General features: G+C 37.0%; 4 protein-coding genes and 1 pseudogene across 6 annotated transcripts; 4 read left to right on the forward strand and 1 right to left on the reverse strand.

Moving 5' to 3' along the window:
• Positions 1-2,407: 2,407 nt before the first annotated feature.
• LOC106449992 (F-box/kelch-repeat protein At2g44700-like) lies at positions 2,408-3,926 on the forward strand. Its single transcript, XM_013891648.3, has one exon. The coding sequence runs from the start codon at positions 2,582-2,584 to the stop codon at positions 3,617-3,619; it is 1,038 nt and encodes a 345-aa protein (XP_013747102.2). The 5' UTR covers positions 2,408-2,581; the 3' UTR covers positions 3,620-3,926.
• A 386-nt stretch (positions 3,927-4,312) lies between these two features.
• LOC106449989 lies at positions 4,313-5,768 on the forward strand. Of its 2 annotated transcripts, none has more exons than XM_022692384.2 (7): positions 4,313-4,557; positions 4,636-4,678; positions 4,785-4,872; positions 4,963-5,025; positions 5,111-5,206; positions 5,296-5,373; positions 5,471-5,768. In XM_022692384.2, exons 1-7 carry the CDS (start codon positions 4,482-4,484, stop codon positions 5,555-5,557), a joined length of 531 nt encoding a protein of 176 aa, XP_022548105.1. In that variant the 5' UTR covers positions 4,313-4,481; the 3' UTR covers positions 5,558-5,768. The 2 variants fall into 2 exon arrangements, with proteins under 2 accessions (XP_022548105.1, XP_013747099.2); XM_013891645.3 differs by having other exon boundaries at positions 4,314-4,557; positions 4,780-4,872.
• Positions 5,769-7,881: 2,113 nt separating this feature from the next.
• Positions 7,882-8,611, reverse strand: LOC106449988. The gene is made up of 2 exons (XM_013891644.3): positions 8,421-8,611; positions 7,882-8,339 (listed from the first exon to the last, which is right to left on the reverse strand). The coding sequence occupies exons 1-2, from the start codon at positions 8,519-8,521 to the stop codon at positions 7,994-7,996; spliced, it is 447 nt and encodes a 148-aa protein (XP_013747098.2). The 5' UTR covers positions 8,522-8,611; the 3' UTR covers positions 7,882-7,993.
• A 232-nt stretch (positions 8,612-8,843) lies between these two features.
• LOC106446815 lies at positions 8,844-12,935 on the forward strand. 2 transcript variants are annotated; one of them, XM_013888618.3, is made up of 5 exons: positions 8,844-9,418; positions 9,565-11,274; positions 11,591-11,711; positions 11,811-11,870; positions 12,148-12,935. In XM_013888618.3, exons 2-5 carry the CDS (start codon positions 9,596-9,598, stop codon positions 12,760-12,762), a joined length of 2,475 nt encoding a protein of 824 aa, XP_013744072.2. In that variant the 5' UTR covers positions 8,844-9,418; positions 9,565-9,595; the 3' UTR covers positions 12,763-12,935. The 2 variants fall into 2 exon arrangements, with proteins under 2 accessions (XP_013744072.2, XP_013744073.2); XM_013888619.3 differs by having other exon boundaries at positions 9,620-11,274.
• Positions 12,936-13,157: 222 nt separating this feature from the next.
• Positions 13,158-15,683, forward strand: LOC106448688 (annotated as a pseudogene).
• The last annotated feature ends 113 nt before the right edge of the window (positions 15,684-15,796 follow it).

Genomic DNA, 15,796 nt, shown 5'->3' on the forward strand with positions numbered 1-15,796 from the left:
ATTCAAACGCAGGCCCACTTCAATGGTTCAAGTCAGCAAAAGCCCAAGACAAGGCAAACAGAAGCAACGGTCAAGAATAAAGGAAGAGGAGACAAGAGTACGGTTTCACCAGCTCAGCTGCAGCTAAGCAACAGGTTTGGAGTGCTAGAGGACCACATCGCTTAGCTGTCATCTTAACCTAATGAGAAGACAGAGTCTCCCTTCCTTCTTTAGTATATATATGAGACAAAGCAAGATGTAAACGTTTGAACATTGAATATATATTTTGAGAAGAAATATCAAAGTTCCAAAGTTTCTATCTTTACCTTTAATAAAGATTCAATACAAAGGTTAGAAACCGGCATAAACAAAGTTTGTCAATTCTCTTAGACAGACTTTTATATTTTCTCAAACAAAACATTAAACCAAGACTAAAGTTTAAAATAGTAGGAACTGACATATATATCCTTCAAAACACCACTTTTACCATCACCAATTGTAAGTACATTTAAATGAACTAAACTCAGAAGTTACTTTCATTTGTTGACCTTCAGCTTAACAAACCAACCACTTTCACCCCTACAGCTCATAAAGCTATCCAAAATCACGGTCACTGACCTTTTTTATGATTGAATTGTGTAGTATCATCGAGAGGGTACCGATTCAAAGATGTATAGATTCTAACCAATTCAAATTTCAAATCACGCATAACATGTATTAATAGTATAAATAGAAGAGTGTCACCGAAAGAAAGAAAGAAAGATAAAAGAGTATTAATAGTTTAGATTTCATTGATCGGAATATCAGGTTGATTATATTATCTGGTTTCTACTGATAATATGTAAATGTTTTTGTGCGGACTTTACAAAACATAAAAAGTTATAATAATTTTTTACCTACAAATCTAATTCTCTTTGTAGGTAAATAAAAATATACAATAAATAAATAATTTATTTATTTGTAGTCAATCGATTCTTTTTGTTTCGAATCGACCTAAACCGGGATAAAGACTAAAATATTCTAAAATGCACATTTTGACTCGATAAAAATTTAATACAAAGGTTAGAAACTGGCATAAACAAAGTTTGTCAATTTTCTTAGACTTAAGACTTTTATATGTTCTCAAACAAAACATTAAACCAAAAGTAATTAAAAAAAAGGTTTGAAATAGTAGGAACTCACAGATCCTTCAAAACACAATTTTTACCATTACTAATTGTAAGTACATCAAAAAGAACTAAACTCAGAAATTACTTTCATGTAGTTGACCTTCAGCTTAACAAGCCAACCACTTTCACCCTACAGCTCATAACAGCTATCGAAAATCACGGTCACTGACTTCTTTTACGATTGAATTGTGCAGTCTCATGACTCTCATCGATAGGGTATCGATTAAAAGATGTATAAACTCTTATCAATTCAAATTTCTAATCACACAAACATTATTAGTTTTGGTTTCTTTCTCCTCCATTTTCTCACTTTCTCACTCAATTTTTTTCCTATTTTGTAGGATATCATTTTTTTCCTTCTATTGACTGAGTTCACTTGAAAGGCTTCCACAGATGCAAATACTAATGAGAATTACGTAACAAAATTGCTTAATATAGGGCCAGTCCTAGGTTTTACAAGGTAAGAAACAATAAAAATGGTCATCTTTCCTTAAAAAAGTTGGTGTAGAAAAGTTTCGAACCCAATTTGTCTATGTGGTCTAGACCATTTTCTTAAACTTATACCATTAGTCAACTGTTCTCTTCTGTTTACAATGTTCAATAGAGGTTGATAAACAGGTGATGTAAACGTTATACGTTAAATGAGAAGATGGTGACTTTTAAGAAAATAAAATTTCCATAAATTATACGGAAATTATTTATGAAACTTATGATTGTCATTGCAATGGCGAATGAGGTCAACTGACCCTTGTGACTTTTTGGAAAACAAAATATTGCTTGAATGTTTACAATTTTTTTATTAAAATGTTTAAGATTAGCTCATTGACCTCTCTAATATTTGTTGAAAATCAATTTGAGCCTAAGATTTTTCAAATCAATTATATATTTTTCACTCTTAAATGTATATGTTTCATAATCATTTAATATTTTTTATGCTTTAGTTTCTCTTTTTCGATAATAAGATACTTTTATTTCTGATTAATGCTTTTAAATATATATTTTTTACATTATAATTTATAGATGTATCTATAAATACTTATTTTAATATTAAATAATTATATAAATTTAATCATAAATTGATATTAACTCTAGAAAATATTATGGCTAGCTCCTCCACTGTTGTTGTGCATTTTAAGTATAAAGTTTTTTCGTAGTTTGTCAAAAGTCTACAAGAAAATATAACTAACTATATCGTTTTTTTTAACTAACTATATCGTTGACCAAAAAAGACTACAAGAAAATATATAAATATATCATAGAAAATTTAACGGCCAACTGAAAACCTATATTCTATTTTCGTCGTATATATAAAGAGTATCAACGAAGCAAATAAAGAAAGATAAAAGAGTATTGCTAAGTGCTGACTATAGTTGACGTCTTTCTTTCGCCGCCTCTGACGCCGACGAGAGCCACCGCGAAAGATCAACAAACCGATGTCGCCGTCACACTTTTCCTCACTGCCTAACGACATAGCGTGGGAAGTCTTAGCGCGCGTGCCGAAATGCAAATACCCACTCCTCGCTTGCCTCTCCAAGAACTTCACTTATCTCGTTCGTTCCCCGGAGATTCACAAGATTCGCTCTCTCCTCCGCAAAGATTCCCTCTACATCTCCTTCAGGAACAAAAACTATCGCGCCCAGAACCCGCGTTGGTACACTCTGCGCAGAGCTGAGAACAATCCGAGCGAGAACCAGTTCGTTGTCTCCGTCAACCCCGCGCTTCCTAACCATTACCACCGCATGCCCTCGATCGTCGCTCACGGTCCGGAGATTTTCTTTATCTGCGGACCGTTCGTGCAGTCGCCAAGCTTTTGGGTCTTTGATTCTCGAACCGACGTGCTTCGACGAGGACCAACCATGAACGCGAACCGAACGTATAAAAGCGTGGGAGTAGTCGGACGCAAGCTATACGTGGTCGGAGGGGTAAGATCTAACGAGAATGTCGCCGAGTCATTTGACCTAACGACGGAAACTTGGGAGCCAGCGCCGGTCCCTAAGGAAGAAAAGACGTGGCTCGCGTCTGTCACGGTGTCGTTAGACAGGAAGGTGTGTGCGTTGATGCTCGTTGGAGCCTACACTGTTTGCTACGATCCTTGGGATGGTTCTTGCGACAGTTTTGCTTTGCCTGAAGATAAGTGGTGGAAAACGGGTGTTTGTGTGATGGAGAATGTGCTCTACGTTTATTACGCTAGATTCGGGCTGATGTGGTATGACACTGAGCTGAGGTTATGGAGAGTGGTGAATGGTTTGAGTGATGTCAAAAAGGTTCGATCCGTTGGGATGGCGGAATACTATGGAAAGGTGGCGCTTTTGTGGAAAGAACATGGTGGTTGTGGAAAGGAGATTTGGTGTAGAATGATTGCTATGGGTAAGTGTGAAGAAGGGGTCAAGGGGACTGCAGAATCGGCTCAACTTCTGGGGAGTGTCCCTGATGGTTACAGAATGGACAATTGTCTATCAGTTTCAGACTAAAGAGGATAGATAGATTGGATAGGTTGAAGTAATTATTTTGATGTGTGGGCTATGCTATTCTGTTTACTAGTACTTTTGCCATCGTTGTACAAAACTCAAAAAGCATGTGGTGTTTGCACAAGTGTTATGTTGTTTCCAGTTTAAACAGGGCAGAGAACAAGACAATAAATGCGTTTGAATATCAATGAGGTTATACAGCCAGTTTGATTGTTTATAGCTTCTCGTAGGTCTTTTTAGCAGTAGTAGCATATCCAGGAAGATGGTTGATAAACTTATACTTTCACAATAAAAAGAAAAAACGTATACTTTCACATTCACAGTAAATTATACTTTCCTTTTTTGCTCTTTGCTATGTGCTTCATCTTTATTATTCTCATGCTTTGAACAGGGCCTGATTGTACACTATACATTATAAACATTATATAACAATGTCATTCTTATAAATAGAAAGAAAAAACACATATTATCGCAAGCCCATATGTTGTGGACGTCGCCTCGCTTGTATATGTTCAGAGAAAACAAATATTATCCAATCTGATGACAAATGGTCACGTTCACAAATCTGTACATGGCTATTTTAAAAAATATATATATCTCATTATAAACATTAGCCTAAAAGAAAAAGGTTTATTTAACATTTGGCCCCAAAAGAAACATGCGGCAGATAATGTCCAGCCCGCTTCCAAACACAAAACCGGTTATAGTTGTGCTTGATATTAAAAGTGAAACACAATGTCCGTAGTGAGGAAAACAAAGATCGTCACAGAACCTTAACTTCTGCTGCCGAAGGAAACGATGTCGTTTTGGTCTCTCGTTCTTCCATCCTCTCCTTCTCTGTCTGCTAACCTCGTTAAGCCTCATAATGGCTACGGAAGGCTCGATCGTTACCTCGTTCGAGCTTCTTCTTCCGATGTTCCAGATTTCCTCTCTGCGGATTGGTACAACTACGAATCAAATTTCATTGATCGAGCTTTACAAATTTCATGTTGATTTTTATTATTATCTGGTTTTTACAGGTTGGAGAGTCGTAGGAAACGTCCTTTTGGCCCCAGACTTGATGTAAATGATACTACTTTTTTTGTATAAGGCCAATCTTGATTTGTCTCTCTCTGTTACAGTGTGTATTGAATCGAGTTCTTAGATTGTTTTTTTTGTAATAGTTTAGTGCGGAAGATGCTGTTCGACATCAGCTTGATGCATTGAAGTATAACGACCATCCTCGTTATGATTATGGCATCGAGGTCATGTATCGGGTAAAAAGAACCATCCTTTGATGTTTTTTTCTCAATTATTAAATTTTGTTACAGCTTTTGATGATCCTTTGTCGGGGAAAAATAAAACAGTTTGCTGGATTCGACCCGTTTGAGAGATCCACCTACTTCGGTCCTTTCTTTGATCTAGGACAGGTTACTTACTTACTTACTTACTTTCAACGCTTCATATCGTTCTTTGGCTACTACTTACTAGCTTATTGGTTGTTGTTGAATGCAGTTTGAAAGGTTTCGGCGTATTTTTCACCACTCGTCTTACCGTGTGTTGCTTGGTCACAAGGATAGAAAGATCTTAAGCAGTTTACTCGTTGAAGAGGTATAATCACTTCTCTTTCTTTTGAACATCTTTTACATGAATCATGATTTCCTCTCTTTAAGTTTTGGTAAACTGGTGGTATTATACAGAACCGTTTCAAGCAGAGGATTTGGATTCAAGGAACTCGGCCTGAGGAAGAAGAGATATTTGAATTCACTATGTTCCAGGTTGTTTCCTATGTGAATTTGAATGTTTGGAATAGTTAAATACTATGTGAATTTATGATCTGATTGTATATGAATTTGAATTGTGTGTTAATGGCAGCGGATAGGCGGTTCATGGGATGGTTATTGGTTGACGGAGAGCTTGCTTCATGATGGAGATGTGTTTTCAGGAGGGATGGCTTACTGATTCATTTGCCTCACCTTCATTTCCTTTTCAGGTTATATCTATATTTCTTCGGTCAGATCATATACGTAAATATTGGGACACAGCTCTGTAAGCTTATGTTAATATTATACGCAATTAGTAACAGACTAGGTAATAACCCGCGCCTTGCGCGGAATGTGATTATTAGTTTTGTTATTTTTAATAAAGACATATTAAATATGTTTAATCTCGATATCGGTTCGGTTTTAAGTTATTTTTTTAGTTTTTAATCTCCTAAAATATAACTATTATTTTAAATTAATATTTATTTTGGTTTGTTCTGTTAGAATGTTTGATTTTTAGTCTTTTTGGTAAAAACCAAAAATTACTATTATTTGTTTATTTTCATGTTATAAATTTTAGATAATCTTCATGTCGAACCAATGGTTTCATATCATAGTTTGTAAGCGGATAATAGTTCAAGAAAAAGAAAAGAAAATTATTAAAACAAATCATTTAACTACAATTTGGTCGGTAGTGAAAGAAGCATTAAGAAAAAAATATTTTAACTTCCAAAAAAAAATAGATACTTTAGTGGTGGTAAATACTTATAAAGTGCTCACATCAAGGTGCACATGTATATGTATGTAAAAGTATATAAGAATAAATGACAAATATATAAAGATATTGTTAATTAATATTAAATGACATTTTTGTTCTAAATAATACATGAAAGATAAAATTAAAATTAATTAAAAATTAAAAAGGCCTTGACTTTACTGAAATTTTTTCATATAAAGAAAAATCAATTGTATCCGTAAATAGAGGTGGACACAGATCGAATATCTTGGTATTTAGAGGCATTCAAGTCGATTCAATCTTTAGCCACCTGGATAGTCGGTGACTCTGATAACCGAAATGATTTAGAATTTTAAAGAATATCCTATTTGATCTGTAAATAAAATAAAATTTATAAAATAATTGAAAAATTTAATAATAACATTTTATTACAAAATAAAATATTATTTAACTTTTTAAAATTTAATACCTATTATAATAAATTTAATTCATAAAATATTGTAAACTTATATAAACTATAATATATATAACATATATATAATTCTGTACATATATGTATATATATGCATATAACATATCAAATTTGATATCCGTTCCTAAAAATATTGGAATTTGTGATTTTTTTAATTGTATTTTAGTAACTGATTTGCTTCGTAGAGTTACGGATATCCATATTTTTTTGTTCAAATCAAAACGGATAACAAATCGAATCAAAATTTAGAAATGTTTTGCCTGACTTTATCCATAAACAATAAAAATAATATATATAGTTTAGATTTTGATTCGTTATTTGTTTTGATTCGAAACGAAAAATCCAAAGTTTTATTGAAACCATGCATATGAGTTTTATATTAAAAATATAAAGTATATAGTGTGAACACATTTATGAATATAATGTGAACGCGTTAGCATATTTATTATCAAATCATTGTGAGACTTCCACGTGTCTATTATAGTGTGAATGCATTTATTACAATGTTTCTCCTTTAATATATAAGGGATGTTTTTATCTAAGAAAACTGTGTTGTTAAACAAAACGGATATAGGAAATATCACCATTCTCTTCTCTGTTCATAAAATTTTGGTATCAGTGTTGTAGTTTTTAATTTAATTTTATTATTATATAAATAACAATCACAATATGTGCAATCAAATAATTAAGGAAATATCATCTCACATCTGCACAAACCATCCTGTATTCTTAAAATTTTGGTATCAAATATTGTATTTTTACTATAATTTTATTATTATATAAATAAGGCATTCAGTTAGTAATATTGTAGATTTATGGTTCTAACTTCTACATAGCCAACAACAAGAGGCTGACTTGGGCCGCCTTGCGTCCGTCCTCCTTGGGCAAAATCAGGATCAGCTGTACTAAACAAATATTGTGAAATCTAAATAAAATTTGGAGTGAAATAAGATTTGGGCTTTGTTTCTGAACTGACAATGGTCCCAATGAGTAAGAAGTACTTGTAGTTTTTCTTCTGTACTACATGCATGTACTGCTTTCTCTAATCACACATCCAACAGAGTACTACTCCAACACACAACACTGAACACTTCCAAACATATGGTAGGAAATAAAATCGTATAAAAAGGACAGTACAAAAGAGACAAAATCTAAAGGACCCAGACGAAAACTAATTTAGCAAATAAATATACTTACGAACTAATCAACTATTTCAACATCTACAGTCAGTCGATTAAATTTCTTTTTGTTCATTTTAGAATATTATATTAAATTAAATTTTATAAACCCGAAAATAAAATTTTGGTCAATAATATGCAAATAAGACTTTTATTTATTGACAAAAGTTTTCGTGTGTATTACAGTTTGTATCTAACTACTTTTTACACGTGCCTAACACTTTCGCGTACACGTAATAAACTTCCAATTTACATGGAGAAACAAGCAGCCTTACTGGCGCGTGTCACCACCGCACCGACCGGCGGTGCGTCACGCTTACCGAGTCCGGCTAACTCCAAACGCCGATGACTCGACGGACGAGGAAGATTCTCTGGTACGATGGTCTCGAGTGAGTTCTGAAGCCAAGGCGGACAAGCCCTCTTGTCACTCCACCTCCGCGGCGCCGTCTCTTTGATCACCGTCGGTTTTACAACTGCCGCTTCCACCAACGGCACGTTACTGATCTGAATAGCGCCGATCACAACAGTCGCTGCCAAGGCCATGGGAAGGGAACACTTGTTCTTCCGTGGCTCGGTTTCATCCTCTGTTCTCCTCCTAAAATTCGTAATAATTAGTTGGTGAATTCAAGAATGAAAATGAGCTTTTAAATTTTATTTTGTTGAATTAAAGAGATACCGAGAGATCTGTGACGTTGTCTTGAGTCGTTGAGAAGATGATTGCGCAGAGTTGGAATCTAGGAGAGGAAGATTCAGACAACAGCTTATTCTCCCTGCCATTGTTTTTCCTCTGTTTTCTTTTTTTCCCTTTTGAGTTCGCCGAATGCCTCTCCCTCGTATATAAATAAATTTACTACAGTTTTGAATAAAAAAATATTTTCTGTTATTTTTAATAAAACCCATCAACAAAAAATTGCGACAAAAACATTTCAATTAAAAATTTGATACTGAAATATCCCCAACCGTCTACAATAGCACTATAAAAATTAAGCGTTTTAAAATATCAAAATACATATTAAAAAAATGAAATAATTTCTTATTATTTTTTTTTCCGCGAAATAATTTCTTATTAAAAACTCTAATTTTTAGTAAAAACATCTTAACTAAAATTTTTTTTTGGGTGAAATTGTCGACTAAAATATTAATGAAAAGTACATTCAAATAATTATTTGTTAATAATTTAACCCTACATTCTACAATATTGTTAATTTCTAATTGATGTCAAACATTTGATTAAATTAAAAATAACTTATGATTTTTTTTTTGAAACACAAAAAGATCATAAAGTTATTTTAAATTTAATCAAATGTTTGACATCAACTAAAAGTTAACAATATTGTTAAATAACGAATGATTATATTATATTTATGGGTTATCAGTATTTTATTAATAGTTTTGGACTTAGTATAAAAAGATGAAAAATGTGATAATCAATAAAAATTTAGAATATTATTGTATGTTTTAAATTTTTGGAATGTCTATTGATTAGGTGGCAGGTTAAGTAGAGAGAAAACTATATATTATATAATAGATTAGACAACTCCGCACATGCAAGTTGTTTTAGGGTTTTCTTCTTTCACTATAACACCGCCACTCTTCCTTTGGATAACACAGTAATGACAGATCTCTCTACTAATCGCCGCCTCTAATCTCTCTACCTCCGTTGTCACCGATCAGGTATACATACATACACCTCCGACATTGAAATAGTTAACATTTGTCTCTGTCTAATCGTTCCGAGGAATCATTGGGAGTAGAAACTTGGATATTCATAACCAATGCTATTGTTTTGAACCCGCCTCTCATTTTTATTTTATTTGCAGCCTTCTTTGCCTTACATTGCTTTTGCCTGTTATGTCCAACAATGTCTTGCCTCAGCCTTTGCCTGTAAGTACACAAATGGGTCCATGCGTTGGTGTGTCTACTCCGGAAGTGAGATTCTTGTCAGAACCAAACTGTAACTATCAAGAGGCTCAGATCTCTGTGAGGCAGGATTGTAATGTAATGATGCAGTCATCGTTTGTGCCTAATGGTGCTATTGATACAACTCAGTTACATGGTAAGAGGAAAACACTGTCGCAGCCTATGTCTCATTCTCAACCATTGGCTGTGCAAAATAAACGGATGGTACCGAACCGAGCATGGGCGTCTGACCTAAATAAAGGTCCCAAGTCAGCTTCTCTTTCGCCTAAAACACAGTATTTGCCTGCTTCATCATTATGTACGAATACTTCTTTTTCTTGTAATAAACCTGGGAAGCCAACTACAACGAGGAAACAAGTTTCACAGCCGCTGAAACCTCAAAACGAGTCTTCTAATATTGTGAGGTCCAAAATGAGAGAATCGTTAGCTGGTGCACTGGCAATGGTACAGTGCCAAAAGGATGCTACCAAGGAGTCAAAAACGTTACATAGCGAGCTAGAGTTAGCTGCTTCTGGAGTTGATGTGATGGTGTCTAAAGGGAGCCTCAATGATTCTAGATTTGGAGGAGGTATCTCTGTTCAGACTGAGTTTTTAGCCATGGCTAAGACAAGTGATACCCAAGACTTTGCTGCACAAGAGCCTTCTCCGCAAGCCAATGTTTCGTATAGTGACAATGTGTTTACAAAAGATTATCTTTTGCAAGGGAGTGGTGACCTCTCTTGGGCTCTTGAGTCAGATTTAGAGTTTACAGAAAATTGTCAAAATGAAATGACTGGAGCTGCGGCTAATGGTGGGAGCCAAGAAAAGTTGTTGCTGGATCCAAAAGTGTTGGCGTTTAAAATGGAAGCAGAGCTCTTCAAGTTATTTGGCGGCGTGAATAAGAAGTACAAAGAGAAAGGACGGTCACTGTTATTCAATTTGAAAGACAAGAGTAATCCTAAGCTCAGGGAAAAGGTTATGTACGGAGAAATTGCAGCAGAGCGGTTGTGTTCAATGTCAGCTGAGGAGCTTGCTTCAAAGGAATTGGCAGAGTGGCGGCAAGCCAAAGCAGAAGAGATGGCTCAGATGGTTGTTCTGCAGGACACAGAGGTGGATATCAGAAGCTTGGTGAGGAAAACACACAAAGGAGAGTTCCAAGTGGAAGTGGAGCCAATGGATAGTGGCTCACTGGAGATCTCTGTGGGGTCGAGTTCGCTTAACTGGTCTCGACCAAAGAAAATCAAGAAGAAAACACCTGGTGGAGTCAAGAATGAGTCTAGTGAGGGCTCTGCACTAATTCACGGTGTCACAGTAGATGATGAGATGCAGGCTGCCACTGGATCTCTTCCTCCAATTGTTTCTCTTGATGAGTTCATGTCATCCATAGATCCAGAATCTCCATCTGAGTCTTCAGGTATTGGGAAAGGACCTTCCGTATCAGATCATAATGATGCAGAGGCTAATATTGATATTGGTACATTACCAGTTAAGGCCGAGGGTGATGACTTAGTATCCTCAATGTCTCATTCTGATTTGAAATCTGTTTTCATACCTGCGGGTGAACGTCTATGGGAAGGTGCACTCCAGTTGAGTGTTTCTTCTCTGATCTCTGTCATCGGCATTCTGAAAAGGTTTGTAATCAATGGTTCCATTAGTGGTAGCAAACCTAGCTCAGTATTTTGTTTCATCTACATCTTCAAATTTGGGTTTGGGTTTTTGAAACGTTTTCGTTATACTGATTGATCTAAGACTCTTTATATACTCTCTAGTCTCTCCCTTTGATCTATACTGTTCCACTGTTTCTTAGCTGCATGGAAGATGTTATAAGCTTCTCATTGCGTTTGTGCCATCCATAGAGATTCATTCGCAGTATAGGACAGTTGAATTTATGTCAAAGTTTGTACACTTACTGATCATATTTACTTGCCTGATATTTTCTCTGGACAGTGGTGAAAAGACTACAACAGAAGAGTGGCCTATGTTGCTTGAGATCAAGGGAAGAGTCAGATTAGATGCATTTGAGAAGTTTGTTCGAGAGCTCCCAAATTCCAGGAGTCGTGCTGTAATGGTATTATTTTACTGCTTGCAATTTTCACATTCATTGCTCGAAAACTGTCTACTTGGCTAAAGTAATCCAACATATATAAACCTTACTTTTATGTTACAGGTTATGTGTTTCCTCTGCAAAGAAGAGTGCTCCAAGACAGAACAAGAAACCATTTCTGAGGTATGTCCTTGGTAGTTAACTAAATTTTGGTGTAGGAGTGTTATCCGGATTAACTGATACAGAAAAACTGAATTCATATAAACAAATACCAATCAATAGTAGAAAAGGTGTTACTTGGTTAATGTTGCTATTGGTAGACTAAGAACTCGAACATAAGCCCGGTTTGAAGAGCTAATTTTATGTAGTATATATATATAGCAACATCAATATTCTTTAGTGGTTATGTTACCGTCTTTAGTGGTAACAGTTTTGTGAAATGGGTATTGCAATTATGCAGGTGGTGGATTCATACTGTAAAGATGAGAGAGTGGGTTTCGCTGAACCAGTTTCAGGAGTTGAGCTTTACCTTTGCCCAACACGTGGCAGAACCACCGAGATTTTAAGTAAAATTGTTCCAAGAAACCAACTTGATTTCTTGAAATCTTTAGATGATGATGGTCTTATAGGTGTTGTTGTATGGAGAAGACCACAATTAAAAAAACCACCACTATCTTACTCTCATCACAAGAACCACGGTTCTTCGTTAACCACACTTTATTCGTCTCGTTACGGTAACATGCCAGAGGTCAACAACCATGACGACGGTGGTGATGTGCCGCCGGGGTTTGGTCCAACGGCCGTGGCTAGGGATGATGATGATGACTTGCCTGAATTTAACTATTTGTCTCGTGGAGATGTTGTCATGGACCGGACCAGCCGGTCCGATTCTGTAAGAGAGCTAATTCATAAATATGGAAAATCTGAACCTTTGTGGAATCAAGGTTATAATAATAATTGCGACAATGGCATACTACCAGAATGGCAGCCTCAACCAAACCCAACGAACGTAAATGGTGGCTCAGTGGTTAGACCACGTAATGAGTGGTGGACGCATCAGGCTGGAGGATATTAAATGACATTTTATCCAAATTTTGAAAATTTGTTTGTTTGTTTTGTAATGTAGATGCTTCTTAAAACTGAGTGCTTTTATTTTTTTTATCAAGATCTTTGAATTTTGCGTTCTTAATGGGCCTTAAGGTCAACTCATTTGTTTTTTTTTTTGTTCAAGGTCAACTCATTTGTTTTTCTTGTGTGTTTTATTAGTAAAAGAAATTTGATGGAAAAAAGTGGACCACTGAATGTAAACCGATACAGAATGTATCATATACAATATTATATACTAATATTTAATTATACTAGAAACAATATGTTTTTGAGTTTCTTACCCAAAAGGATTACCCTTGTAATATAAATGTTGAAAAAACTAAATATACACCTAAGAAAACTAAGGAAATAGTTTTCAAAAGCGCTCTCTTTGTAAGATTTACTGTACATATTGTTCATAAAAAATATATGTGATCTTTAACCATCGACTATGAGTGTGTATAAAGCCTTAAACTTTGTAACACAATCAAGATTTACAGTCATCTCTATCCTTTTTCTCTAGTTTCTGTTCAGAAATGGCTGACAAAAAAGATGACTTCTCCGTCAAGAAAATCTCTCCAAAGCTCGGTGGAGAAAAAGGAATTCGAAACCCTAAGGGCCCAACTTCTTCACATGACCTTGTCGAACAAATGGAGTTCCTTTACGTAGAAGTAATCAAAGCAGACACATATAACCCCATCGTGGAAATCACTCTCGGAAACTACAAATCATCCACCAAAACTCTAAAACTTGGACCAAACATGGAGTGGAATCAAGTATTCGCTTTCGACAAAACAAAAGGCGATGTCTTGTCGGTTACGCTAAAGGACGGTCGACGGGAGAACGGTACCGTGATCGGCAAGCAAAACTTTAAGGTAGCCGCTGATATTCCGTTTAGGGTTCCTCCCGATGCAAGAATTGCTCCGCTGTGGTACTCTATGGGTAACATGGAACTGATGACGTCGGTTTGGTTCGGCACACAAGCCGACGAGGTTTATCCACGAGCATGGTTTGCGGACGCTTCTGACGTCAGCGCTAGTTGCGTGAGAAACACGCGACCTAAACTTTACCTAGCTCCAAGGCTATGTTACGTTAGGGTTACGATTGTTTCGGGTCACGATTTGATTTGTAACGATGCAGAGAGAACACCTTCGGTTTACGTGAGAGCAACTCTCGGTGTTGTCGAACTATACACCGAGGTGTCTTTAGGTTCGAACCCGTCGTGGAATCAAGATCTCATCTTCGTTGCATCCGAGCCGTTAGAAGAAACTGTCTACAACCCTATTCGATAAAGTCAACGGTCAACCCCACGATGACGAGTGCATAGGGGTACTAAATAAAAAGCTCTCTGAGATGAATGCGGTTAAAGTCCCTGGATCCGCACCAGCCTTGTTCTACGACATCGAACCGCCGGTTAATCTCGAACAGGCTGGCGATTCGAGGCGGTTCTCTAGCAGAATCAAGATGAAACTAGCTACCGATCAAGCTTATCATGTATTGGACGAATGCATCCAATACTCTAGCGATTACCGAGCTTTCGCTAAAGGGCTATGGCCCGATTTGCTCGGGAAGCTAGAGATTGGGATCTTGGGCGCTACCGGTTTACAACCGATGAAAGAGTGGAGAGATGGGAGGAGGAGTACTGACGCTTACGTCGTGGCTAAGTACGGGAACAAATGGGCTAGGACTCGAACCGTGGTCGGTAGCTTTTCGCCGAAGTGGAACGAACAGTACTCGTGGGATGTTTACGATAAATGCACCACCGTTACATTCGGAATCTTCGATAATAACCAACTCGCGGTGGTGTCTAGTAACACCAACTTGGATGGTCTTATTGGAAAAGTAAGGATTCCACTGACGTCACTCGAGTGGGACAGGGTCTACACTTGTTCATGTCCGATTCTGGTTCTAAGGGAAGATGGATTAAAGAAAACGGGCGAGCTTCAGCTCGTGGTTCGTTGCCTTTGTGTAGCGAACGCTTACGTGCGAGCTACGTCTCCTTTCAGATGGATGCTACCGAAAGCCCACTACAAATCTCCAATGTCGATGGTTCAGACAGAGGATCTGCGATGGCAAGCTATCCGTTTGAACTGTCTGAATCTGGCGAGAGCCGAGCCGCCGTTACGAAACGAGGTCGTTTTGGATATGTTGAGGCCGACGAATAAGAGTTTCAGTATGAGAATCACCAACGCTAACTTGGAGAGGCTTCGTAGAGCCGCTCGGATGTTTAATTGGTGCGTTTGGATGAAGGAAACGGTCAGATCAACGACGGATTTTCGTCCGAAAATCATTGCGTGTGTGGCAAGTTTAGTGGTTGTGTTTGGTTGGTGGTACTGGATCTTGTGCCTTGCGGTTTGGCCTGTGGTTCCGGTTTACCTTGCGGTTATATCTCTTCGGGAAATATTCAGACTCTCGAGGCGAGAGTTCAACAGGTTGGTGCTTGGGGTTGTGAGTCTTGTGACTCATCCTCCTCCTCCTTTGGTTCCCGTCGATTTGAAGCTCTGGGGCCTCGACTCGCCCGACCTAGACGAGTTAGCCGAAGAGTTCGACACGTTTCCGTCGTCGATGGTCGATGTGAACGTTCTTAGGATGAGGTACGATAGGTTGAGGAAGGAGATGGGGGAGAACGTGATGTTACTACTCGGTGATGTTGCTTCACAATGCGAACGGTTTTGCGCGCTCGTGTCGTTGCTTGACAGTCCACTAGCTTGGATTTCCTTCTCGCTTGTCTGTTATGTGATCGTGGTCTTGGTCTACGTGTTTTGGGATCACGTGATTTTTTTTCAGAAGTTTGTGTTTATCTGCTTTGTTGTCCGTTGGGTTAACTTCCAGTGTTTTCGTAATGATTTGCCCAGTGGTATCAGCAACTTCTTCAGAAGATTGCCCACCAATGAGGGTCCCATGTTCTGAATGAATGAATCTCAAGGTGTTTTAATAATGGAAATTTTTAGTTCCAAAATCTCTATGTTATCTCTTCATTTTTATTTATCTGTTGGAATATGACATGATTTAGTATTTACTTT

Source organism: Brassica napus, chromosome A4 (assembly GCF_020379485.1).
Source record: "Brassica napus cultivar Da-Ae chromosome A4, Da-Ae, whole genome shotgun sequence".
NCBI classification, from domain to species: Eukaryota; Viridiplantae; Streptophyta; class Magnoliopsida; order Brassicales; family Brassicaceae; genus Brassica; species Brassica napus.